The sequence below is a fragment of the Rattus norvegicus genome, chromosome 1 (assembly GCF_036323735.1).
Source record: "Rattus norvegicus strain BN/NHsdMcwi chromosome 1, GRCr8, whole genome shotgun sequence".
Classification (NCBI taxonomy): Eukaryota; Metazoa; Chordata; class Mammalia; order Rodentia; family Muridae; genus Rattus; species Rattus norvegicus.
In genome coordinates, this window is record NC_086019.1 from 144,060,331 (window position 1) to 144,086,088 (window position 25,758).

Here is a 25,758-nt window from a genome sequence, read left to right on the forward strand (position 1 = left end):
CTCCTGCCAGCCTGTTATCCGTGGGGGCCCTGGCGTGCCTAAAGCCTGGGAGCCATCTCCAGCTCACCTCCCACCTTTCCACAGTCTCCACAGCTCCTCACACTGTAAGCATCGGCCTGGTCATGCTAGTCAAGGCCACCAAGCCCTGCCAGGGTGTGCAGTACAGCCTCAAAACACTTTCTCCACTGTGGCCACCTTTCAGATTCTGGCTGGAGGGATCCTTTTAAGATGCAAATCCACTCAGGATCAACCTCTCCAATGGCTTACTGTTGCTCTGGGATCAGGTCCCAAATCCCACATCTACAACCTGATCCTTGTGGCGTCCCCAGCACCACAAATCTGTCTCCTGGTCGTCCTGCTGGACCGTAGGACTCTGCCAGAAGCACACTCCCTTCCCACACATATCCCAGAATTCCCTCCCCACACCCATTGATCCCATTGATTCAGAATGGCTACCCATGCCCAGAGCTCCAGCTTCTTCCTATTTATAACATTCACCAAATTGGGTCTTTACTTCTTAAATGTCTTCCTTGCTGGATCTTAACTCTCCTAAAGCACTGTTGCTTGTCCACTACAACATCCCAAGTAACCATAGTAACCCCAGGCACACAAGTCCACTGACTATACTGATAGCGTCCCACTTACCAACCACACAGAAATGAATCAAAACGCAGCAGCTCTCCCCAGGCTGTCGTGCCTCCACTCTCTTTCCTTCCTTCACCACGAGATCCCAGCCAGGTACCCCAGTGGGCAAATCTTAGCACTCCCTTCTCCAAGCTGTCTCTCTGCTATCTGTGCGTGGTGGCGCACACCTTTACTCTTAACACTCGGGAGGCAGAGGCAGGAGGATCTCTGGGTTTAAGGCCAGTGTAGTCTACATAGAGCACTCCAGGACAGCCAGAGGTACAGAGGGAAACCTTGTCTCGAAAAAAAACAAACAAACAACCAAACAAACAAAACCTTTCACACTGTTTCCTGATGAAGCAGTAAAGCTGGAAAGAGAAAATTCCCCAAAATCCAGCTAGGGCTGTGTCTTCCTAACACAGCAACCTTTAATCAATTCCTTATGCTGTGGTGACCCCAACCGTAACAGTACGTCATTGCTACTTCATAACTGTAATCATGCCACTGTTGTGAATTAATGCAAAACTCTGATTGGCCACCCCCTGTGGGAGGGGTGACCCACAGGTTGAGGACCGCTGATCTAGAGCCTCCTTCCTACCCACCTGGCAAGTAGTGTCCAAGTTCAGTCCTAAAAGACTGGCTGTGATTACACTGAGCAGTTGAAACTCAACACAGGCCACAGAGAAATGGGATCTAGATCAGTTGCAGTGCCTGCCCATCAATTAACATGCCTGCTGTAAGCAGTAAGGAAAAGTCAGTACTAGCCATCCGATTACCCCCTATGAATTAGACTATTCTCCCAATGGCAGTACAGTCACATCTGAGGACCCAGGAGATCTTTACAAGAACTGCTTCATTCTATGATTTCTTAGGGAAAATAGTCCTAAGCAAAAATACCGGGGCACACTCAGTCTTGTCTCTGTTCGAACACAACGGGACCCACCGGTCAAGGAGAAAACACAAGCCAAACTAACATGCTAGTGACTCCCCGTCCCAGGTACAGGGCAAAGTGACATACGTTCGTAGTAATTAGCAGAAATAGCAACTGGATTAGCCTATGAGCCGGCGTTGATCAGGCTCATTAAGTTCAACATATCACATAGAGAATCCAAGTTGGTGCATCAGAATAGCATTTATCACACACTAGGAAAGGTGGCTTGGATTTATTGCGTTTATAACCTTGAGTTTGTTGCACACAGAAATGCTTTGGTTTGTGAGGATATCGAAAAGCTCTACCTAACGAAAGTCTCATTCAGTATCATGTGCGAACACACGCGAGTAAAATCAAAGCTAAATGAACGCTAAGGGTTTGTGAGGCCTTTTTTTGTTTGTTTGTTTTTAAAAACCTGAACCAGGTATGATGGTACCTGCCTGTAATCCCAGCATTTACACACTGAGGAAAAGGGATATCAGGCTAGAAGCCAGCTGGGCTACAGAGCACAACCTTGTCCCCTAAGAATAAAAATAATCTGAACATTACTCATGGCCTCGCCACAGGGGATGATTTAGAGGGGGCCTCAGTGACTGGATCAACAACTCCAGCTATACAGACAAGAGTGCCCATGTGTGCGTGCATCATGTATACCTCCTAACATCACAGCACAGGCCTCATACACCTCTTCCGTGTGTTGTGAGCTTGTCAAGCTCAGTCTAATCAAGGTCGCAAAATATAAAAGCCTGTATATGCCAACTGGTAAGCAGGAAGCTGGTCAGGGCATATGGACATTTTTTTTCCCCTTGAAATCTTCAGGCTTCTGTATCTGCAGATATCTGCATTCTGTACCTACCACTTATCCCCCCATATATATGCTTCAGTGCATCGAGAATGAAAGCAGTTCACTCTGTCCTTACTACACCGAAAGATAACATTATATAAATACGATGAATGGCCTCGGTGCAGGGGACTGTAACAGTGAATGGTGTGAACTGTATTTATGGCAAAACAGAGTTCATACTCCACTTGCGGGTGGTGACTGACATTCGAGATCGTTTCCAGCTCTCTTAATTTTTAAAGTAAGTCAATTTGGTTTATGCTATAGATTTATGTTAGTTTAGTTTATATTAAGTTTATGCTCAAAGAAAAAACTCCTGATTTAAACCCTGGCAACAGATTTTGGGTTTTTTTTTGTTTTTGTTTTTTTAAGTCCCAAAACAACACAGTGTTTGGTGGCCAAAATATAGTACGTCTGCACCTCAGGAAGCAGGGAAACAACCAGCTTGCAATCTGCTCTCACCCCCAGAATCTTCACAGCCTCCCCCATCTGACAATGTGCCTTCAAGGCCAGCACTCAGAATCCTCAAGGCTGCCCACACACGTTGACCCTCTGCGGTCTGCACCAGACACTCCTGCGCTCTCCATCCTCTGCGGTCCGCTCCAGTTGTCTAGCCTCCCAGGTGTTTGCCCCGACTCTCTCTTACTCATTCTTCTGAGTCCCTCCGTGGTCACCATCTGCGCTAGACACCCTGTCAGTTCTCACTAAATATCTGATGCTGAACAAATGCACCGGACCACGTAAAGCACCTCCAAGAGGCGAAAGTGGGAAAGCCACCGAATTACATCGTGGTACCAAGGCCCGCTGCCACTCAGGGGCCAGCCGTCGATTCACTTGTGAGTGCACCGAGCCTTCCCCTCGGGGACGATGTGCGACCCTCAAGCCCCCGAGGCCTTCCACGCAGAGAGCCAAGGGCTCGCTAGCGGTGGGTGTCCACTGAGAAGCCGCACCGCCCGAACCAGGCGCGCCTCGGTCCGGCCTCCGAGCTGCAGCTGCGTGCGATTTCCTCTCGGGGTCATCCTCCCGCTTAGGCCGCCCGGCCCCGCTGCCCGCCTCCCCGGACTCGGCCGTTTCCAGCTCACCGCACCGAAGGCCCGTCCACCGAGATCGCAAGCCGCATTTGGTGTCGCCAGGCCGGCAAGAACTGAGGCCGCGGCCCCCGCCCGTCCCCGCTGCCGACGCCTCCTCGGCCGGGCGACCTCTCTCCTGCCGCGCGGACCCACCCGCACCGCCCGCGCCAACCCCGAAGCTCACCCGGGACAGGGTGAGGTCGGTCATGAGCTGCTCGAAGGCCCGCGTCTCCTCGGCCTGCCGCTGCGTGTGCAGCGCGATCTTCTCACTGAACTTCCGCGGGTTGGCGCTGCCCGAGCCGGGCGAGGCGGCCATGGCGCGCGCCCCGCGCTAGCGGGCAAGGCAGACGGCAAGCGTGGGGTTCCAAGGCTCGGCCCACCCGCTCGGTCCGCAGGCCGTCCAAGCCGCCGCCCGAAGCCTGTCCTCCGGCGCGACCCGGCAGAGGAGCCGCCGCGGCCCCAGAGCCAGCAAGCGGCCGGGAGCGCGCCGAGGTCCGCCCCCGCGCGCCGGCCCCGCCCTCGGCGCGGCCCGCCCGGCCTCCGGGCCCCGAAGCCCGGCCTCCCCGCCGCGGAGCCGGGCCTCGGGCGAGCGGACCAAGGGCTGAGCCCGCTGTCCCCAGCCTGCTTCGGGACTTCTCACACCTACATCCCATCAGCAAAGCTAAGCCGCGCCTATGTGTGAAAGCCGCTGAGTACCACTCCCCACATCCCTCAGTGTGGATATGTACGTATGTACATGTGCGTGCAGACACCCACGGAGATCCCACTGGTCTAGGAACTAAACACCAGTCCTCTGCGAGAGCGGTATGTACTCTTAACTGAGCCATCTCTCCAGTCCCTTCAACTGTGTTTTATGTGTTTTAAAACAGCCTCATCAGGTTTCCCCTTTTCAGCCCAGAAGCGCTTCCAACATAATTGTACACCAACATGTCCTGGAGAGTGTTGAGCAGAGGACTGTGTTTTGTAAATTAGGACGCATTAGAGACATGCGGAGAAGTACAGAAAATAACATTAATAACGCCCACACACCTCATGATTAAACCATCAAAACATTTTTGCAGGGCCTGGAGATGGTGTTCAGCTGTAGAGCGCTTGTATGTCAAGCCTTAGGCCCTTGGGTTTGATTCCAGCACTGCAAATAAAATTTAAAAGGCATTTTGGGGCCAGCTAAATGACTCATGTAGAAGCAGATAACTGACTCCTGAAAATTGTCCTTTGACCTCCACACTCGGGCCGTGGCGAGCACATACCTAAATGCACACATACACATACAAAACTTTTTAAAAGTCATTTTGCTTCATATGCTTGGAGTTTATCTTTTTAAAAAGCCCCACCTCATTCTTCTTTGTCTCCATAAAAAGTAACTATGTTTATGGTGATGTCAATCATTACTGTTCTTATTTTTCAAAATTAACACATACTGATTGTGCTGTTCTCTCTTTGATTGTGAATGATTTATTAATCCAGTTACTCTGTGTGAAATAGGAAGTTTTATGTTTAAAATTTATATAGAAATGAGGCTATTATGGCAAATGCCTGTAATCCCAGCAGTTGGGAGTTGGAGGCAGGAGGATCAGTAGTTCAAGGTCCTTCTTGACTACATAATGAGAAGAAAGCCACCCTGAGCTATACAAACGCACAGGCATGCATGTGTGCTGACATCCGCCAAGCTGACTGGTGGCAGCCAGAGAACAGCTGGCAGAAGTGGGTTCTCTGCTTCTACTATTCAGGTTCCCTGCATCTTACTCAGGTTGGTGGCAGGCACCTTTACCGACCGAGGGAACTCACCAGTCTCTAGATTGTTTGGTTATAATTAGGCTTATGTGTCTGCTGTATGTGTTTAGTCTACTCACCATGCTTCTTTTCTTGCTCTGTATTTCTTAATTTGTGTGTGTGTGTGTGTGTGTGTGTGTGTCTATATGTTATTATTTAAATATTTAGTTTACCTGAGGTTATGTGCAGGATCTGTGCATAGGAATCCTAGGTAGCCAGAGGGTGACCTTAGATCCCCTGGAGCTGAAGTTACAGATGGTTGTGAGCTGCCATGTGGGTGCTGGGAACTGAAGCCTGGCCCTTTGCAAGTGCTCCTAACCACTGAGCCATCCCTCCAGCCCATCCATAATTTTTCTTTACATGTTGCTTTCTGCTTTTATGCCATTCTGAGTTCAGTTTCACACAACTGGGCCAGGCTGGGCATGGTGTCATACACCTGAGATCTCAGGACCTGGAAGGTGGAGGAGGGAGGACTTCAAGTGAAAGATCATTCTGGGCCATCTTGTCTTTCTCTGAGACAGTGAAACCCTGTCTCAAAAAAAAAAAAAAAAAAACGCAGACGGGCTGGAGAGACAGTTCAGTGGGTAGGAGCACTTGCTCCTCTTTCAGAGGACCTGAGGTTGGTACCCAGCAACCCAGGACTCACATTGGGCATTCACAGCCACCTGTAACTCCCTTTCCAGGGGATACGATGACATTGCTTCCACAGGCACCTGCACCCATGTGAATGCCCACACAGAGGCACATAGACACATGATTAAATGTAATCAAAATAAATCTTTTAAAAAAAAAAAAAAAACAAAAAAAAGAGCCGGGCATGGCGGCACACACCGTTAATAGAAGCACTTGGGAAGCAAAGGTAGTGGGGTCTCTATGAGTTGGAGGCCAACCTGGTCTACACTGTGAGTCAGCTCCCCTTCCCCACCATCTTAACAAACAAACAAAACCAAGTAAAGCAGGAATTTCTAGCTAGTTCAAGTAATGAAAGAGTTGCTAAAAAGCCTATTTGGAGGGCTGATAACAGCCTCTGATACTGAGCGTCTGGCTGCAGAAAAGAGGCAGCAAAGGAACCACTTCCTCTCTTGAAGTCGGAAGCCAGCTGGGAAAGCTGTCACTACCCCGAGCTACCCGTAGGGGCTCCGAAAACACACAGGACGAGGACTGTTCCCCACCCACAGTTTCATTTTCCAAGGTTTCAATTACACTCCATCAACCATGGTCTAAAAATATTAAGTCGGACATTCCAAAAAATTAATAATTCCTGAGTTTTTATACTGCTCGCCAATCTGAGCAGCAGGGTGAAACTTTGTGTCATCTCACAGTGGGTGGGAGGCGTCCACTGGTCCAGCATATGCCTGTTTGGTCACTGAGTGGTGTCTTCACAGGTTAACTGCTGTAATGATGTGCTTTCTTCACCTAATAAGAAAAGCCCCAGCTGGGGGCCAGCAAGGTGGCTCAGTGAGTAAAGGCACTGCCACCAGGCCAAACGTCCTGAGTCTGATCCTCAGGCTCCACATGCAAGGACAGGCCCAACTCTTAAAGTTGTCCTCTGACCTTCACACACAAGTACTTTACGTGCACACACAACACAAGCACACACATGCACAGACACACACTAAATAACAGTGTTCAAATAGTGATAAGTAAGCCCAGCTGGGTGCCTGTGAGATAAACCAGTGGATAAAACTCTTTTTTTTTTTTTCTTTTTTTTTTTTGGAGCTGGGGATCGAACCCAGGGCCTTGTGCTTGCTAGGCAAGTGCTCTACCGTTGAGCTAAATCCCCAACCCCTAAGTGGATAAAACTCATGCTGTGCACGCTTGACATCTGCAGAACTGCCCTGCTCCTAAAAGATGATCTCTGACAACGTCAACGCGGGCACAATAAATAGAATGAAACTTTAAGACTTAAAGTCCTAGGGACTGGAGAGATGGCTCAGTGGTTAAGAAGTTCTGCTTTTAGTCCCAGCACCCAAGTTGGATGGTTCGAAACTGGCTATATCCAGATCAAGGGGATCGAGGCCTCTGGTGTGGCCAGGCGTCTGTACTCACAAGTACATACCCACATGTATAATTAAAGACAGAATCTTTAAGGGGAAAAAAAAAGCCCCAGCCATTCATGGTGGTGCACATCTATAATCTCAGTGTTTGGGAGGTGGGATGCAGAGGGTCCAAGGCCAACCTAAGGGTCCTGGCCAGCTTGAGAGCAGCTTGGATTACATGAGACCCTGTCCCTGGGTCAGGGGTGGGTACAAAGAGAAAGCCCAGGAGTTGCAACGCTGGCAGTTCAGATGCACCAATCACAAGTCATAAAGTGCTTTGCCTTTTTCTTTTTTCTTTTTTTTTTTATCCTGAAAAGGCAAAAGTTCTTAAGGTTGGGGAGCAGTGTGCTAAAGCCGAGAGCTGAGATACCAATGGTAAAGGAGAACACATGTGGAGGACTCAGTACTGCCCGAAGTCCATGCAGCCACGGTGGTCCTAGAATGCATCCCACTTCACCACAGTAGCCCTCCCTGCAGACACAGCACTCACCTACTCACTTCTCTTCTCTTTTCCTTTTTACTTAGTTTTTAATTTGTTTATGTGTGACACACACACACACACACACACACACACACACAAATAAAGGCTATTGGATCCCTGGAAGCTCAACTTATAGGCAGCTCAACTGCCTGACTGTAAGTGCTGGGACCTGAACTCTGGTCCACTGGAAGAGCAGCAAGTGCTTTTAATTACTAAATCATCTTTCCAACCTCCAATTTACTGATCTTGTAGGATTAAAAAAAAAATGGGAAGAGGCATAATTGTGTGTAGAATCCTAGCTGCAAGATCATCTAGGAAATGTAATTCTAACTTTTTAGCTTTCGACATCCTGAAGGACACTGGGATCGTAAGGAGCTAAATGCACCATCCCCATTAGCCTGAGCACAGCACCAGTGGCTGTCAAACCCTTGAAGTGCATTCACTCTGTTTCTAGGCTTCTCACACTTGTATGATTTCCTTCAGTGGACGCAGCGTCTTGCATGTGATAGGCAAGCCTACCGCTCAGTCGCACCACCTTAAGTCTTAACCAGGTAAATAAATTGTGTGGGGTTACTTGCAGTAAGTGTAGAGGTTTATAATTTTAGAAAGTCGTTTCCACTGAAAATGACCCTGAAACCGTGCTGTCCCTGTCAGGTTTGATCTCACAGACTGTTCCTTTTCTCTTATTGAAAAAGATGCTTCTTTGCTTCAGGCCCAACGTTTACAGCTTCCATTTTTCCAATGCAACTAAATTATCACATTTGATAAGTCAGTAGTTAGTGTTTACAGAGTGTACTGTGGTTTTACTTTGCTATATAGTTGGGAAAGGAGTTAAAATTTTGCCTCCTGAGGGGCTTCCCGGTAAGCCCTATAACCTAAGTCTACCCCCTGCACAAGTGCCAAGGTACACACAAACAACAAACACACCATCAATCAATCAATCAATCAATCAATCAATGTAATAAAATATGCATGGGGACTGGAGAGATGGCTCAGGGGTTAAGAGCAATGGCTGCTCTTTCAGAAGACCAGGGCTCAATTCCCAGCACCCACAGGAGGCTTACAATTATCTGTAAGCCAATCAGTCCCAGGGAATCTGACACCCTCCTCTGGCCTCAAGTGGTACATAGACGTATAACCAGGCAAAACACCCAGCCGTACACGTACGTTTTTATACTTTGCATATTTTATTAATATATTGTTAATATGTTATTAATTAACTTTTTCCTCTTACAAGAAAAAGAATGCCTCCTGACCTGGGATGTATCGCAGTAGGTAAAGTGCTTGCCCAACATGCATGAAACCCTGGGGTCATTCACCAGCACTGTATAAAACCACTTGTGGTGACACTAGTCTGTAGTCCCAGCACTAAGGATGTAGGAAGATCAGAAGTTCAAGGCCATTGGAGTCCCAGGACAGTCAGAGCTACAAGTGAGACATTGTCTCAAAATACAAACCTCAACCAACACACAAATTCACACACATGCACACACAAACACATGCACACACAAACACATGCACGCACAAACACAAACACATGCACATGCAAACACAAACACATGCACACATACACTTCATGCAGAGTCTCCCTTAAAATCAGGCATGCTCACAAGACTGCATTCTGTCCAACAGGACATTATTTGAGCAGAAAGAAAAATGGCTCTCTTCTCTTCTGTCTCCTCTCGTCCCCTCTCCTTTTTCCTCTCCTCTCACTGTCTGGAATGAGGGCTTGCCAATAAGAACAGAAGCAGCTGTCTTGGACCAATGGCTGGAAGGGTGGATTGAGAATGAAAGAGAACAGACAGTGGAGAGGCCTGGCTCCTAGCACCAGGGAACCACATGTGAACACTTGGCAGCTTCAGGACCACTGCTCCAGAGGTGATTGTTTAAACTTCTGTTATGGAGCTGGAGAGATGGCTCAGCGGTTAAGAGCATTGACTGCTCTTCCAGAGGTCCTGAGTTCAATTCCCAGCAACCACATGGTGGCTCACAATCATCTGTAATGAGATCAGATGCCCTCTTCTACATATGTGAAGACAGCTACAATGTACTTATATATAATAAATAAATAAATAGTTCTTTTTAAAAAAGTCCTGTTGTGTTAGCCTGTGTTAAATAGACCAGGTACTGCAGTGTGTGTGTGTGTGTGTGTGTGTGTGTGTGTGTGTGTGTGTGTGTGTGTGTGTGTGTGTATAAGGCTCCCTGGAAAGTTTATCTTCTGCTTTACACATTTCTGATATATCTATGTTTTATTTTATTTTTACTTTTTGAGATGAGGTCTAATGTAGCCCAGGCTACCTCCAGTTACTGGCATACAGACATGTGCTATTATAGCATGCGCTTTAAACACTGTACATGCATCTGACACAAGGGTGGGTTTCAGAAAGACAGTTTCTCTCAAGTATGTTGTGTACTTTGACTGTGTTCCTTCTCCTCCTTCTCATAGCTGGACTTTATGATCTTTTTACTTGTTTATTGTTATTTTTCCCTTATTATTAAGTTTTGTGCCTATTGCTGGGGTGGGTGTGGGGAGGGCCATGGCATGTATGGAAGTCATCCAACACCTTGTGGAAGCCAGTTCTCTCCTTCTATCATGTATGTCCCAGGGATTGAACCCTGCTTTGTGAGACTTGGCAACAAACCCCTTCACTCACTGAGCCATTCCACAGCCCATTTATGGGGGGAAGCCACACAGCCTCTCACCTGGCCTCTGTTCCCAGAATAACTACTCTGATACTAATCATTTCTTAATAAAAGCTTAGGCCATACACTTTGGCTTGTTCCACAACTAGTTCTTAACTTTTATCTTCTGAGTGGCTAATTACCTCTCCTCAGCTTCATGTGACCATCTTCCTCATCAGCTTTCTGGGACAAATCTCCTGCCTGACTCTTTCCCAGAATTCCTCTCTCTCCCTGCCAGATGTCCCACCTTCTAATCCTGCCTCATCTCATTGGCCATAGGCTGTTTTGTTGACAGGTGATGCTTCCATATAGCATATAAGAGACTCTCTCTACACCTACTACTGGCTCTTTGAGGCAGGGACTCAAGTATCGGAGGCTGGCCTCCTAACTCTTTAAGTAGCCAAGGATGATCTTGAACTGATGTTTCTGCCTCCACCTCCCAAGTGGTGGATTATAGGTGAGCACAGACCCACCCAGTTTTTGTGGAGCTGGGGGCACATCCCAGCACCTTCTGTAGCTAGACAAGCACACTACCAACTGGGCCACAGCTCCAGTGCTCTGTGTCCTTTTCTTTCATTAGTTTGATGACTGATACTTTGTAAATAATCCCTATCTTCTCTTTGGAACAAGGATAACAGATACTTTTCAACTAAATCATTCTTTGGTTTTTGTTTTATCTTAAAATGCCTACTCTCTAGCAAAGCCATCTTTGGAATAAGTGCCTCGCTCCTAAAACTATACTCTGCCTCCACTTCCTCCTCTCCCTTCCCCCTCCTTCCTTCCTATTTCCTCCTGCTTGCCCCTTAAATTTTTTTAAAGATTTATTTATTTATTTTGTATATGAGTACACTGTAGCTGTCTTCAGACACACCAGAAGAGGGCATCAGATCCCATTACAGATGGTTGTGAGCCACCATGTGGTTGCTGGGAATTGAACTCAGGACCTCTGGAAGAGCAATCAGTGCTCTTAACCACTGAGCCAGCTCTCCAGCCCATGCCCCTTAAATTTTTTCTGTCTCGTTTACTTACTCATTTATTCCCCTCCTTATGTATCATACCTCCGGCATGCTGTGCCTTCAGAGTCCAGAAGGGGTCTTAGAGTTCCTGGGACTGTATTTACAGAGGGTTGCTAGATAGCATGTAGGTGCTGGGAATCAAATCCAGGCCCTCCGCAAGAGCAGCCAGTGCTCTAACTACTGAGCCATCTCTCCAGCCCCCTTCTTTTTTTTCTTGTGTGTGTACATATGTATGGTTGTTCCTGTATTTGTGGGTGTACATGTGGTAAGCCTGTGGAGGTCAGAAGTCACCCAGGTATTTTCTTACCAGATAAACACTATCAACTGAGCTTCCAGCCCAACCTTTCTGCCCTCCCCCAACTGCCACCTTTGATAGTTGTTTCTCTTTCAACAATCTTATCTTCGTTTGGTTATTTTACTAAGGCATCGTAGAATTTAGAAAAACTTAAATCTAAGGAGCTTGTTTACTTAAAAGCATCTTTTAATCTAAAGATCTTGCTGTCTCAGACCAGATCTCTCACTGGGACCCGGAACTCCCTGATTAGGCTAGAGTGGCTGGCTAGTCAGCCCCAGGGGTATGGCTGTCTGTGCTTCCAGCTCCAGAGCTGGGATTAGGAGCACAGGCTGGCACACCCTGCTCTGTCGCTGCAGAACAAGGCTGTGCTCCAAGCACTTAGTGGATCAAGCTGTCTCTTCAACACCAGCATCTCTCTGCCTTTGGTCCGGATCATCACATCTTACACACAGACTCTCCGGGCAGGCCAGTGGGTAAAGGCACAGCCATCAAGCCTGACAACCTGAGTTTAATTCCTGGGACCCACATGTCAGAAGGAGAGACCTGACTTTCCCAGATTGTCCTCTGAGCTTCGTAGGCACATCCTGCACATATGCAAAATTAAATTAAAGTAAGTTCAGGCTAAGGAAAGGTCACTTTCCCACAGTTCAGTTCTCTGAGAACTCCCACCTCCCTCTGGAAGTCACAGTCTGAGAGGGAGCAGTTCCAGCTCTTCCGTCTGCCTTCCTCATCTGTTTGTTCGGAAAAGAGCAACTGCCACCAATGAGCTTCCTCCGCTGTCCCTTTCCCACTAACCGAACTTAGTCTCTGGCAGTGAAGGTGTGTGGCCACCTTCTGATTTCTTGAGAACTGCAGATGCAGGGTCAGCCTTTCAGAGATGTTATTGTTTCATTGCGTCACACTTCCTTTCTATGAGTCTGTTAATGCCTCTAGAGCATGCCGCCCCCTCTGGAGCTGGGTGTATCTGTAGTGTGTGGTTTTCTTCTGCAACAAAGGGTGGTTGAGTACGTTTATCAAGCAAGCTTTATACCCCCAACCCCCGGGGCTGGGGATTCCTCCTAGGGCCTTGCCTGTGGGTCAACACTCTACTACAAGTATCCTTTTTCTTATATTTTCATATTAAAATTATCTTCTAGGAAGCAAAAGACAACATTCAAAAACAAAGGCTATACTTTTAAATAACCATGTGTATCTGTGTGTGTGCTTGTGCATGTAAACATTTAGGGAGGCCAGAAGAGGGCATCAGATCCCCACGGCTGAAGTTAGAGGTGGTTGAGGAGCTGCCCAATGTTAAGTGCTGAGAACTGAACTCTGTTCCTTCACAAAAGCAAAATGCTCTGAACCACTAAGACATCCCCCAGTCTCCCAAAGGCTATTTTACTGTGTGTTTGAGCCAGGGTCTCCTTTATCCTAGGCTGGGCTGGAACTCCTTTCTGAGAGTGACCTTGAATTACTGATCCTCGAGAACAGGCCACCATGTCTCGTCTCTGTGGTCTCTACCCCCAGCTCAGCTTAGTTGACTTGAGTGCACTCACAGTGGGGACTGAACCCAAGGCCTTCTGCATGCTGGGCCAGCCAGAACTACGGTTCCGTCTACAAACTTACCAAATTCCTAAAACTGCAGCCCGGAGTCTAAATTCTACACAAGCTTAAGATCCAAGGGCACACTTTTCCCTTTTTGTTTTCTAACAAATACTTACCATTTACAGACAGCCTACAGCACATCCTACCTTCTTCCACTCTGGTTTTGGAGTAACTCATGAAGTTTGGGGGAAGAGTCAGAAAGCCAGAACTGTGGCGATCAAAAAGTCGGGGTAGCTACATGGAGTGCAGTGATCCTTACAACGGCTCCATTTCAGCTTCCCTCACATTTTAATTGGCGTTGGCTTTGGTCCTTATTTATTTTAGCTAGAGGTTAATTTTGAAAGTTTTCGGGGAAACAGTAGGGCCAGCATGCTGTAAATTCAGGCAGCTGTTGGGAGGAGGGGTGTGGAAAAGAGGAAGAGAGTCTGCCTTTGAGTTAATGGCAAGGAAAGCAGGTAGGTTAGCGATGGAGGTCAGAGAGCAGATGCCAGGGCGCAAGAGGGTGGTCTTTGGAGAAAGTGAGAAAGCCCAGAGTGTAGGGGCAAGCATGGTAAGGATTTGGACAGATATTCGAAGAAGAAAAAGACAGAAAAAAACATAGAAAAATCTAAGTGTGGGAAGTAGAGGGATGGCTCAGTGTTTCAGAGCATGCACTGCTCCTGCACAGGACGATAGCTCAGTTCCCAGGCCCTGGGTCAGGACACCTGCCTGTAAGTCCCGATCCAGAGGATCCGGTGCTCTCTTCTGACATCCTCGGGCAACTGCACCTCATACACCTACATGCCTCAGCCCCGCCCACAGATGCACATGCATGCACACAATTAAAGGTTAAAAATAAGTCTAAAAGTATCAGAGCCTCTTATGCATTAGACTTCTGTATAGGGTGATGGAACCTTGAGCTTTCCCCAGCCTGCTCTGTAATAGAGAGAAATGCTCCTTGGCTCTCGAATCCAGGGCGCATTGTTCTTCCTACAACTGCAAGCCAATAGTTCCAATTCCCAGACTTGCCTAGCATTCACCTACCCCTTTCCATCCCAGCACCCATTGCAGGCCACCAAACCTCTCCGGAACTGAGACCTTAATTGGTCCACTTGTGTATCCTTCAGAAAACAGGTGCTGCACTCCCATGGAGTAATTTGCAGAGATGTTAATTAAGAGGCAAGGAGGAGCTTAGAGATAACATAGTTCCCCCAGGGGAACTAGTTACAGCAAGAAGCTTGAGCAAGCCCCAGGGTCGTGGGGAGAGATTGTTTACTACCCTGGGGAGAAGTTAGTGTTTGGAAAACCTGCCTGATAGGTGCCCTGGATGGAAAGAGGAGCCAGTTCACTGTGACCCAGCAGAACAAATTCTGTCCTCTCCGCTCTCCTAGTACTGTGTCCCATTGGCCAAGCTCAGTCAGAAGTGGTGGGTGTCCAAGTACAGCCTGTGAGGGTGGCTTCCCAAGGCACAAGAGAGGGGAGGCGGAGAACTGGATCCTGGGGGCCACAGATACCTGGAACAACCCGCATCCCCCCCCACCCCTCCCCTACTCCCTCCTCTCATCGAAATAAGTCTCTGAGTCTTTCTTGTGCTTTGACCCCATCACCCTCAGAAGGGACTCCGTGCACAGCACTAGCTCTGGAGAGATTGTCTTCCAACTCTGCATTCACTCACCGGTGGACAGAGGCAGCTGCTCAGGGGAACCAGCTACAGGGAAGGCTCGAGAGAGTCTCACACATCTTGTGACATCTCAGAGACATCTGGTGACAGCTAGGTGGCATGAAGCTCAGCGGGGGCCGTACTTCTCAGAGGTGTACCCCTGACCAAACCTACAAATGCTGCTTCCTGGTCAAGGCTTCTTTTTTTTCTTTCTTATATATTTTATTCTATATTAAAATGTTTTCAATGAACTCACAAAGTGTTTTTCTTCCTAAAGTTGTCTCCCCTGTTGGAAAGTTTCGAGCTGGGTGTGCCAGCTCATGCCTGAGGTCCTGCCGCTGGAGCCTGAGGGAGCTTCAAGGTCATCCCCCCAAACATAATGAGTTCCTGGCTGGCCAGGGCTGTAAGGACCATCCTACCCCAACCTACCCTGCCCCAGATAACACACATGAAGTCCAGGAGTTTATAATGGTACTTGAGGGTCTTATTAGCTTGATCCTCCTGCCTCAGCCTCCTAGAACTGGGAGGACAGGATTATGACAGTGCGCTGCTATACTCCAATACCTTCCAGAATGGTTTGTTGTTGTTTTGCTTTTGAGACAGGGCCTTATGTGCCCTAGCCCACATATATACATTTTTCAAAATGTTCATATATACAAGTGGCAGGGGACGCTCAAGTGTCATAGCACATGGGTGACAGTCAGGGGAGTTAGCTCCCTCTTTCTACCATGTGGGTACCGAGTGTCGAATTCATTATCAGGGTGGTAGCAGCCACCTTTACACACGCGGCCATCTCTAAGGCCTTCATTTTAACCTTCCCATTTTCCTACTTCCACCTCCCACATGCGGGGATTACAGATGTTCGCCATGGCGTCCAGTTTATGCAGTTCTGAGCCACAACATTCTCAGAAGCACTGTACCAGATGAGCTACATCCCAGTCCCATTCATAAAGATTTTATTTTACACAAAGATCGTTAGGTGTATGTGTGTGCATGTGTGCGTGTGTGCATGTGTGTGTATTTGCATGTGTGTGTGCATGTGTGTGCATGTGTGCATGTGTGTGCATGTGTATGTGTGTATGTGTGTGTGCACGTGTGTGTATGTGTGTATGTGTGTGTGCACGTGTGTGTATGTGTGTGCGTGCTTGTGTATGTATGTGTGTGCATGTGTATGTCTTTGTGTGCATGCGTATGTGTGCATGTATATGTGTGTGTGCATGTGTGTGCGCGTGTGTATGTGTGCATGTGTATGTGTGTGCATGTGTGTGTATGTGTGTGTGTGTGTGTCCAAGCATATGTGTATCTACGAGTATGGAGGTGCGTGAGAGGACAGAGAAGGCATCAAGTCCTCTCATTAGTCACTTTTAAAAGATGCTGATGGGGGGGTTGGGGATTTAGCTCAGTGGTAGAGCGCTTGCCTAGCAAGCGCAAGGCCCTGGGTTCAGTCCCCAGCTCCGAAAAAAAAAAAAAAAAAAAAGATGCTGATGGGGAAAGGACTAGAGAGATGGCTCAGTGGTTAAGAACCTTTGCTGTTCTTCCAGAGGACCTGAGTTTGGGTCCTGTAATCCATATCAGTGACTCACAAACCCCTGTCAGTCCAGCAGCTCCGGGGGAGCTAACATTCTTCTGGCTTCCTCAAGCATCCTCCAGTGTTTGTGCCTGCACATGTGTGCATACACTTACACATGCACACACACACACGCGCACACACACACGCACACACGTGCACACAGAGGCAAATAAATAAAAATTTAAAAAGTCAGGATGGTTAAGGTAGCAGAGGCAAAGTGGACCTCTGAGTTCAAGACCAAGCTAGCCAGGGTAGTAAGACTATATCTAAAAATATAAATACAATATTTTTAAAAGAATTATTTATTTATTTATTTTATGTATACGAGTACACTGTAGCTGTCCTCAGACACACCAGAGGAGGGCATTGGATCCCTTTACAGATGGTTGTGAGCCACCTTGTGGTTGCTGGGAATTGAACTCAGGATCTCTGGAAGAGCAGTCAGTGCTGTTAACCTCTGAGCCATCTCTTCAATGCCCACAATAAATTTTTTTAAAAAGAAATTTTTTTTTTGTCTTTGTTTGCGTGTTTGGCTTGGTCTTTTTTTTTTTTTTTTTTTTTTTTTGAGACAGGATTTCTTTGTGTAGTCCTGGCTACCCTGGAACTCACTATATACACCAGCCTATCCTTGAACCCACAGAGATCCACCCACCTCTGTCTCTGGAGCACTGACACTGAAGGCATCCACTTCTGCCTCTGCCTCTGCCTCCGCTTCCGCCATCACCGCCAGTCAGAAGAGGAATTCTGCTATTGTTTAACTCCTAAGAAGAAATCTCGTCAGCCAGGGTCTTGGCACACACCTTTGATCCCAGCACTCAGGAGGCAGAGGCAGGCAGATCTCTTGAGTTCAAGGCCAGCCTGGTCTATAAAGTGAGTGATAGGACTGCAGGGCTCCATAGTAAGACGCTGCCTTAAAACGAAACAAGAATGAAACCTCACCAAACAGAAACCTATGCAAGTCAAACACTTCTTGGCCTTTTGGCTAAGGTGATGTGGAAAAATGGAGTCAGTCCTTGTGGCTGCTCGGGCTGCTCAGGCCTGTGACTGCTGGGTCCTCGTGTGAGGCTCTTTTCTCATGGTGCTGTGGATCACACTGGGGCCCCACAGAGGTAAGGGTTGCTCTACCACTGAGGCCCTCGAGGCAGCAACTCTACTGGGAAGCTTCATGATGAATGAGTGAAGCTGGCAACACCCAATCCAATGCTCTGTGTTTCCTTACCAGAAGATACGCCTCTGATGTGCCCAGGGAAGTCCTCAGATTCTTTGTTTTCAGGTCTTTTTTTTTTTAAATTAAATTGGGTATTTCTTCTTTACATTTCAAATGTTATCCCCTTTCCCAGTTTCCTGTCCATCAGTCCCCTAACCCTTTCCCCTCTCCCCTCAGATTCTTGCTAGAAGGTTGAAACTGAGTGACACAAAAAGGTGTTATAAAAGATCAAGGATGGGATTCTATGTTCACCCTCATGTGAAGAGAAGAACCTAATCACAGAATTCATAGAGAGGGGGACTTTGGAAGCTTATTGTGATACGTGATCTTTTTTTGGTAAACATACAAACACATAGATGTTATAAAATGAATGAGAGTTTAGGAAGTTTAAACGCTGAGAGTGTGTGTGTGTGTGTGTTGCATGTTTGTTAGTGTGTGTGTTGTATGTTTGTTTGTGTGTGTGTTGCATGTTTGTGTGTGTTGCATGTTTGTTAGTGTGTGTTGCATGTTTGTTAGTGTGTTGCATGTTTGTGTGTGTTGCATGTTTGTGTGTGTTGCATGTTTGTTAGTGTGTGTTGCATGTTTGTTAGTGTGTGTTGCATGTTTGTGTGTGTGTTGCATGTTTGTGTGTGTTGCATGTTTGTTAGTGTATGTGTTGCATGTTTGTTAGTGTGTGTGTGTTGCATGTTTGTTAGTGTGTGTGTGTTGCATGTTTGTTAGTGTGGGTGTGTGCACATACCCACAGAGATCAGACGTCAACATAAAGTTGTCTCCCCTCATTTGCTCTCCACCTTTTCTTTCTTGCAACAGATTCTCACTGATTCAGGTACACTGTCTGGGGTTACTGCTCCATCCTGCCATGCCTGGTTCTGGGCCTCTGAACCGGGGCTCAGAGTGTGTCCCGTGTTTTAGTTATTTTAGGTCTGAGGAGATGTCAAGATACTTGTGTTCAGCCTCTTTTCCTTATTAGTAAGAGCTTCTGGATAGCTTGCTGTAGGGAGTTGTCCTGTTGAAGTCCGAGGTGATGAGCAGCTCCCTTGGGCTCTGCCCACTAGATGCCAGGAACGCTCCTCGTTAACCTCCAGATTTGGCAAAGTGTCTGTCGGAAAGTAAGATTGCTCCCAGTGAGAATCTATGACAGAGACACATCCTAAATATTTATATATCAAGCACTGCCAGAATAACTGTGGGGGTGGGGCTAACTGAAACTAGTTTGACGTGACCGGGTACTGACAGCATTTGAGGCCAGATGGTGGACATATGGTAATTTATTAAATCGTTCCTTCTTGTACATTCATAGTTTTCCAGCATCAAATTTAAAAATCGTAATGTAGAATTGTCTTAGTGAAGGCCACTGTAGCTGTGGTGAGATGCCATGACCGAAGCAAGTTGGGGAGGAAAGGGTTTGTTTGGCTTACCTTTCCACTTCATAGTTTATCTTTGAAGGAAGTCCAGACAGGGTAGAAGCCTTGAGGCAGAAGCCATGGGGGTGATGATGGGGTGTGAGTGTGGCTCGCTGGCTTGCTCTCCATGGCTGGCTAAGCCTTCTTTCTTATAGAACCCAGGATCACCAGGTCAGGAGTAGCACCACCCAAGATAGACTGGGCCCTCCTACATCAATTACTAATTGATCCACAGGTTTGCCTACAGACTGATTGTATAGAAGCGTTTTCTCATTTGAAGCTCCCTCCTCATGGGACTCTACCTTGTGTCACGTTGACATAAGACCAGCCAGCACAAGATTTTTGTTTCTTTTTCCCAAAGCATCGTTAGCATATTGGATTGTACAAACTATCTTTAAGTTGAGGGCTATAATTTTTTTAAAGATTTATTTTATTCACATGAGTACACTGTAGCTGTCTTCAGACACACCAGAAGAGGGCATCGGATCCCATTATAGATGGTTGTGAGGCACCATGTGGTTGCTGGGAATTGAACTCAGGACCTATGGAAGAGCAGTCAGTGCTCTAAACCGCTGAGCCATCTCTCCAGCCCAAGGGCTATAATTTTTAAAAAGAATATAAAACTCTTTATTGACCACAGTTCTCCATTATTTACAATAAAGTAAATATACAGTTGGATGACATTCTGACACTACAAAGTTCCTTTGCTGGCTAATTGAACCAGAATGCAAATACTGAAAAGATCGATCCTACCAGAAAGGAACGAGTCAGGGTAAAGGAAAAGCATGCAGGGCACGAATTGATATTAGCAAATTTTGTTCACTCACTTAGTCAGTAGGTCTTAAATCACCAACATCAGCTCCAACCATGATTCTATTTCCACATCACACAGGTTCCACGAATCATAACCTTTTAGTACAGATTTTAACTTTCTACAAAGGAATGGCTCACCAGAGGAACCTTTACACAGACCGGCTGACCTGGACCTGCCTCTGTAGACCAGGGGCCTCTTAAATCAGAGCTCCGTCTGCCTCCAGAGTTCTGGGATTAAAGGTGTCCACCATCGGACTCAGCCAAGTCTTGTTATTAAATCACACACTTTGTCTAATTCCGTTTTCTGAAGGGGGTGTTGGTATGGACAGCATTCTGTAAATAAACTACTGTATTTACTTGATAATACATCAATTCTGATGGGGTTGGTTTGAACTATCCAATAAATTACAGACTCCGCTTAATCTGGAAGGTTATGGTTTCAGGAAAATGTTCACAATGATGAGTTTCAACTTGTGCTTTCACATTCAGTTCTTTTGAGTATTAAAAACAAGATAAAACAAACAGGTTATGTGAGTGTCTTATGCATACACTGCATACAAACAAACAAACGAACAAACAAAACCCAAATGGTCCGTCTGTGCCCCAGTTAAAAATAAGTTCTGACTTGAGAAATGACTGTAAGATCTCCCCAGCGTTTCAGAAAAGCTGTTCTTCAAAGCTAAGGAAGCACAACATGGTGTCAAATATTCTACTGTTAGAGGAAGCAACTACAGAGAGCTCTCACTCACTCAAAGGACTCAGTGCCTTTGATGCAGAACAAAAACCAGAAATATCCCAACTACTCTCAGTACTTTCAAAACCAGCATATCAGACTTGATTTTCATTAGAATGCTGTTTTTTCCACACTAGTAATTCGAAACCCAGGATCCAGATTATATATATATATGTGTGTATATATATGTGTGTATATATATATGTGTGTGTGTGTATATATATATTATATGTGTGTGCATGTGTGTATATACATATATATGTACGTGTGTTTGTATATGTGTGTGTTATACATATATATGTGTATGTGTATCTATGTATGTGTGTATATATATATGTGTGTATATATGTATGTATATACATATGTGTGTATATGTGTGTATACACATATATGTGTGTATATATATGTGTGTGTATGTATATATGTGTGTGTATGTGTGTGTGTGCATGTGTGTGTATATACATATATGTGTGTTTGTATATGTGTGTGTATAATATGTGTGTATATACATATATATGTGTGTATATACATATATATGTGTATGTGTATCTATATGTGTGTGTATATATGTGTGTGTATATGTGTGTGTATGTGTGTGTATATACATATATATGTGTATGTGTATCTATATATGTGTGTGTATATGTGTGTGTATGTGTGTGTATATACATATATATGTGTATGTGTATCTATATATGTGTGTGTATATGTGTGTATGTATATATATATATGTGTATGTGTGTATGTATATGTGTGTATTTATATGTGTGTATATATATGTGTGCGTGTATATGTGTATGTATGTGTGTATGTATATGTGTGTATATATGTGTGTGTATATAAATGTGTGCGTGTGTATGTGTGTGTATATGTGTGTATATGTGTGTATGTGTGTATTTGTTGTGTTATATGTGTGTGTATATATATGTGTATATGTGTGTATATGTGTGTATGTGTGTATTTGTTGTGTTATATGTGTGTGTATATATATGTGTGTATATGTGTGTATATATGTGATATATATGTGTATATATATATATATATATATATATATATATATATATAAATGCAAACAGTTGTTGTGCTTAATCTTCAGGACAAGAATGCTAAGCCAGCCTCTCCTCACTGAAGGCGATGACACGTCATATTTGCCTCCTTTGCCAGCCCCCAGTTGGCCTCCTCTGAGTCCTTCTATGAGAGCATTAATTCTCCCCTGCTGTCTGTGGCCCGGATTGTTTGTTCAGGATCAAGACCCCTGGCAAAGCCCCTGGGTTTGTCAGCAGATCTCTCTTCTGCTTCGATTGGCTCTCATCAGATTCACTGGAGATAAAGATTCCCTTTTCATACCATCTTTTTCTTTACCAGCTTTTTGAGAATTAAGAAATGCTTCAGTTAATTCTGGACAGTCTAAATTTTCTTCTGGTTCCCAAGTATTATCAGCACTGTGAACCCCTTCCACTTCAGGAGATGCTCCACCTTCCCATTCACTACATGGTGGTCCAGTATTTTTTCTACCACAGATTCTTCAGGCTCTGCCTCTTCAACTTTTTTACTCTTTCCATTCTGTTTCTTTCCCATTTTTTGCAATGTAGTTTTATTGGAGGCCACTTTTAAAATTTAATCAGAGACTTGAAGAGTTCACCGCTCGGATGCTCGGGGCCGCGGATTGAGGACTATAATTAATATTATCTCGAGAATACAAAACCCCCTGTGGGTCTGCCAAGCCCTACCTAATGTAATGAGTGGATTATAAATCCTTTCCCAGTCAGGTAGCGTTATTTTGTAGCAAACGTTTCTGGGCGGAGGCAGAGTTGGGGATAGAATCCAGGGCCCTGAGAATGCTGGGTAGCCGCCTTTCAGAAGAAACCTCCCCAGTGGAACTGATGGGGCCTCGGGTCCTGGAGAGAGGACGTAGCAGGAAGGACACTTACTACATTCCTGACGGTGGTGCACACCTTTAACCACAGCACGTGGGAGGCAGAAGCAGGCAGATCTCTGTGAGTTGGAGCCAAGGCCACAGAGCTGTCTCAAAAATAACAAAGCAAAACAAACAAAAAAGAACTCTTGCAGAACACTTAAGTTTAGGTGGCAGCATCCATGTCCAGAGGTAACTCCAGCTTCCAGGGTTCGATACCGTCCCCTCCTCTGGTCTCCATGGGTACTTGCACACTCTTGCATATAAATAAAAATATTTTCAAAAAACAATCTTTAAAAATTGGTGGAATGTAATCATATTATTATTTCTGTTATAAACCATTGAGATTTTCTAAAAAAAAAAAAAAAAAACCTAAGGAGTCTTAGAGAACCTTCACTGATCTCAAGAAGTTAGTTCCAAACATCTTTTAGAATTGTTAAAACTGTCTTCTTTGGGCTGAGGGATGGCTCAGTGGTTAACAGCACTGGCTGTTCTTCCAGAGGTCCTGAGTTCAATTCCCAGCAACCACATGGTGGCCCACAACCATCTGTAAAGGGATCTGGTGCCCTCTTCTGGAATGCAGTTGTACATGTACTCACACATAAAATCAATCTTAAAAAACCAGGAGAACAAACTCCAGTCCTTTCGCTCCTGCCTGCCATTGTGATTGATAGATTTACCACATCTCCCACACCATTCAGAATCAAGTACTCCCTGCCCAGGAAACAAACACAAACTGTGTCACTTCCCAGTGGATTTGGATGAGAATTGGTACCAGAGTGAGGAACAACTCCAAGCAGACCCTGGGGAGAGTAGGACCAACGCTCGGCTACCGCGCTGAGTCACACGTAGCAACCAACCCTACATGGGGGCTGAAGGGCTCTGCGTCTGGAGATTTGCACATTCCGCTGGAATTCTGATTTGCTTTTTATCTGCCTTACAAGAGTGAGCTGGTTTGTTCAGCCACAACTAGGAATAAAAATGTTACTGTGATCAAAGATGCAGTAATAATAATGGTAATATGCAATGACTTCTCTGGCTGACTTAATAATTTTATGATTACACCCACGCCCACAGCCCCCTAATTAAAAAACCCATTTACTTATTTATTTACTTGTGGCGTGGCAGGGCACACATGAGGGCCAGAGCTCAACTTTTGGAAGTTGGATTCTCTTCCACCATGTGGGTCCTGAGCTGACAAGACGATTAGAAATAAGACATGCTTGTAGTGAGGCACCATGGGCAGACCCCTAACTCCAGCTACTTGAGTGACTGAGGCAAGCAGACCCTAAGTCCAAAGCCTGCTTAGGCTATAGAACAAGTTCAAGGCTACTGTGGGCAACTTAATGGAATCCTGTCTCAAAATAAGAATTGTTTAAATAATAAAAAATGTTTGGTTTATATATAGCATACAAACACACACACACACACACACACACACACACACACACACACACACACACATATATGTTTGGTGTTTTTGAAAACAAGGTCTCACTATGTATCTCTGGCTGTCCTGGAATTCACTATAGATCGGACTGGCCTCGAACTCAGAAAAATCTGTCTGCCTTTGTCTTCCAAGTGTTGGGATTAAAGGCCAATGCCACCGCGCCTGGCTAATAAATAAATTCTTTTTTAAAGGGTTAGTGATGTAGTCAGAGTGCTTGCCTACCATGCTCTAGGCTCTGGGTTCACTCTCTAGCATCATCAAATAATTAGGGGAAAGAGTGCTGTGAGAGAGCAGAGAAGAAACAGGAGTTTAGAGTCACCGCGTCACTTGGTGGTAGAACGCTGGCTGGCCAGGAGTTCCAGCCCCAGCACTGCAAAGAGGAAAACAAAACCCTTGAGTTTCAAGAGAGGAACAAAGGGAATTTAAATTTTCCCCAGAGTTTCATTTATGTGCCTTTCAAAGTATATGATATGGTGGAACAGATCTTAAATGTCATTATTGGGGAAACAAAGGCAGGCAGATCTCTGAGTTTCAGACCAGCCAGCACTCACAGTGAAACTTTTTATTAAAACAATAACAAAACACGAGCAAACAAAACCCTGATGATACCAGTATACAGCAATTGTTACCTCAAAAGCCACAACGCACTTATGAACTTGTGGGCATTGAACCCAGGGTCATACGCACGCTAGGTGAGACCTTTTTCACTGAGCTACACCCCAGCCCTCACACTTTGCAATTTATAAACACTTGGAAGTGAGCTGCAAATGGTGGCCCACATCTGTAATCCCATCGCCTAGTAGAGGTGGGGCAGAGGATTTGAGTTCAAGCTGTCCTTGGCAATGTGAATTAAATGCTAACTTGTGCTACTTGAGACCATCTAAAACCAACCAACAAAAACTAAACCACCTGTCAAAACTTGACATGAAAACCTGTGAGAGAAGATAAAGGCTTTTCCAAAATCTATTTAGGGTTAAGTTGGTGGCGGGGGTGGGAGATCCCCACCATTCCTGGGATGGCTGTCAGCTGAGGGAGAGGGATGACCTTCGTTTTGACAAGTCAGCTCCATGGCAACTTCACTGACTGGATTTGGAAATCACCTGGGAGACACAGCTCTGAGTGTGTCTTGTTTTTCTTTATTTCATGTGTGTGTTTTGCCTGCTTCTATGTCTGTCTACCACATGCATGTCTGCTGCCCGTGGGACCAGAAGAAGGCATTGGATTCCCTGGAACCGGAGCTACATTTGGTTGTAAGCTGTCGTGTGGGTGCTGGGAATGGAACCCAGGTCCTTTGCAAGAGCAGCCAGTGCTCTTAGGTGCTGAGCCATCCCTCCTTCTGAATTTGACTTTGAGTTTCCAGAGATTTAACTGATGGAAGACCTACCCTGGGGTCTGGCAGGATCTTTCCATGGGCTGTGGTCCTGAACAGAATAAAAAGGGAGGAAAGGAAAAGTCAGTTAAACACACAGACATTCCCTTCTCTCCTTCCTGGTTGGCACTACCAACCACGCTGTTCCAGGCTGCCATGCCGTCTCCGCCATGGCGCACTGCACTCCCCTGAACTATGAGCCAAGATAAACCCTCTCTCTAGCTGCCTTTAGTCAGGTCACCACAAGGAGTTAAAGAGCATGCCTTCCAGCCTAATTCTCTATTTAATCATCTCCTTTCTAACTCCCTTGACTTCTTTGCAGA

The 25,758-nt window shown here is 45.8% G+C and overlaps 1 protein-coding gene and 1 pseudogene across 3 annotated transcripts in view; both read right to left on the reverse strand.

Annotated features, from left to right (window-relative positions):
* Crtc3 (CREB regulated transcription coactivator 3) overlaps positions 1–3,994 on the reverse strand; it is a 102,287-nt gene extending 98,293 nt beyond the window's left edge. The window contains exon 1 of one of the 3 annotated variants that reach the window (NM_001427241.1): positions 3,651–3,958. In NM_001427241.1, coding sequence (NP_001414170.1) covers positions 3,651–3,782 — 132 coding nt within the window. In that variant the 5' untranslated portion in view covers positions 3,783–3,958. Of the gene's footprint in view, positions 1–3,650 lie in introns of all 3 variants that reach the window. The other 2 variants (XM_006229463.5, XM_039101058.2) reach the window with 2 other exon arrangements.
* On the reverse strand, positions 3,798–24,614 carry LOC103691178 (chromobox protein homolog 3 pseudogene; annotated as a pseudogene).
* Between the last annotated feature and the right edge of the window lie 1,144 nt (positions 24,615–25,758).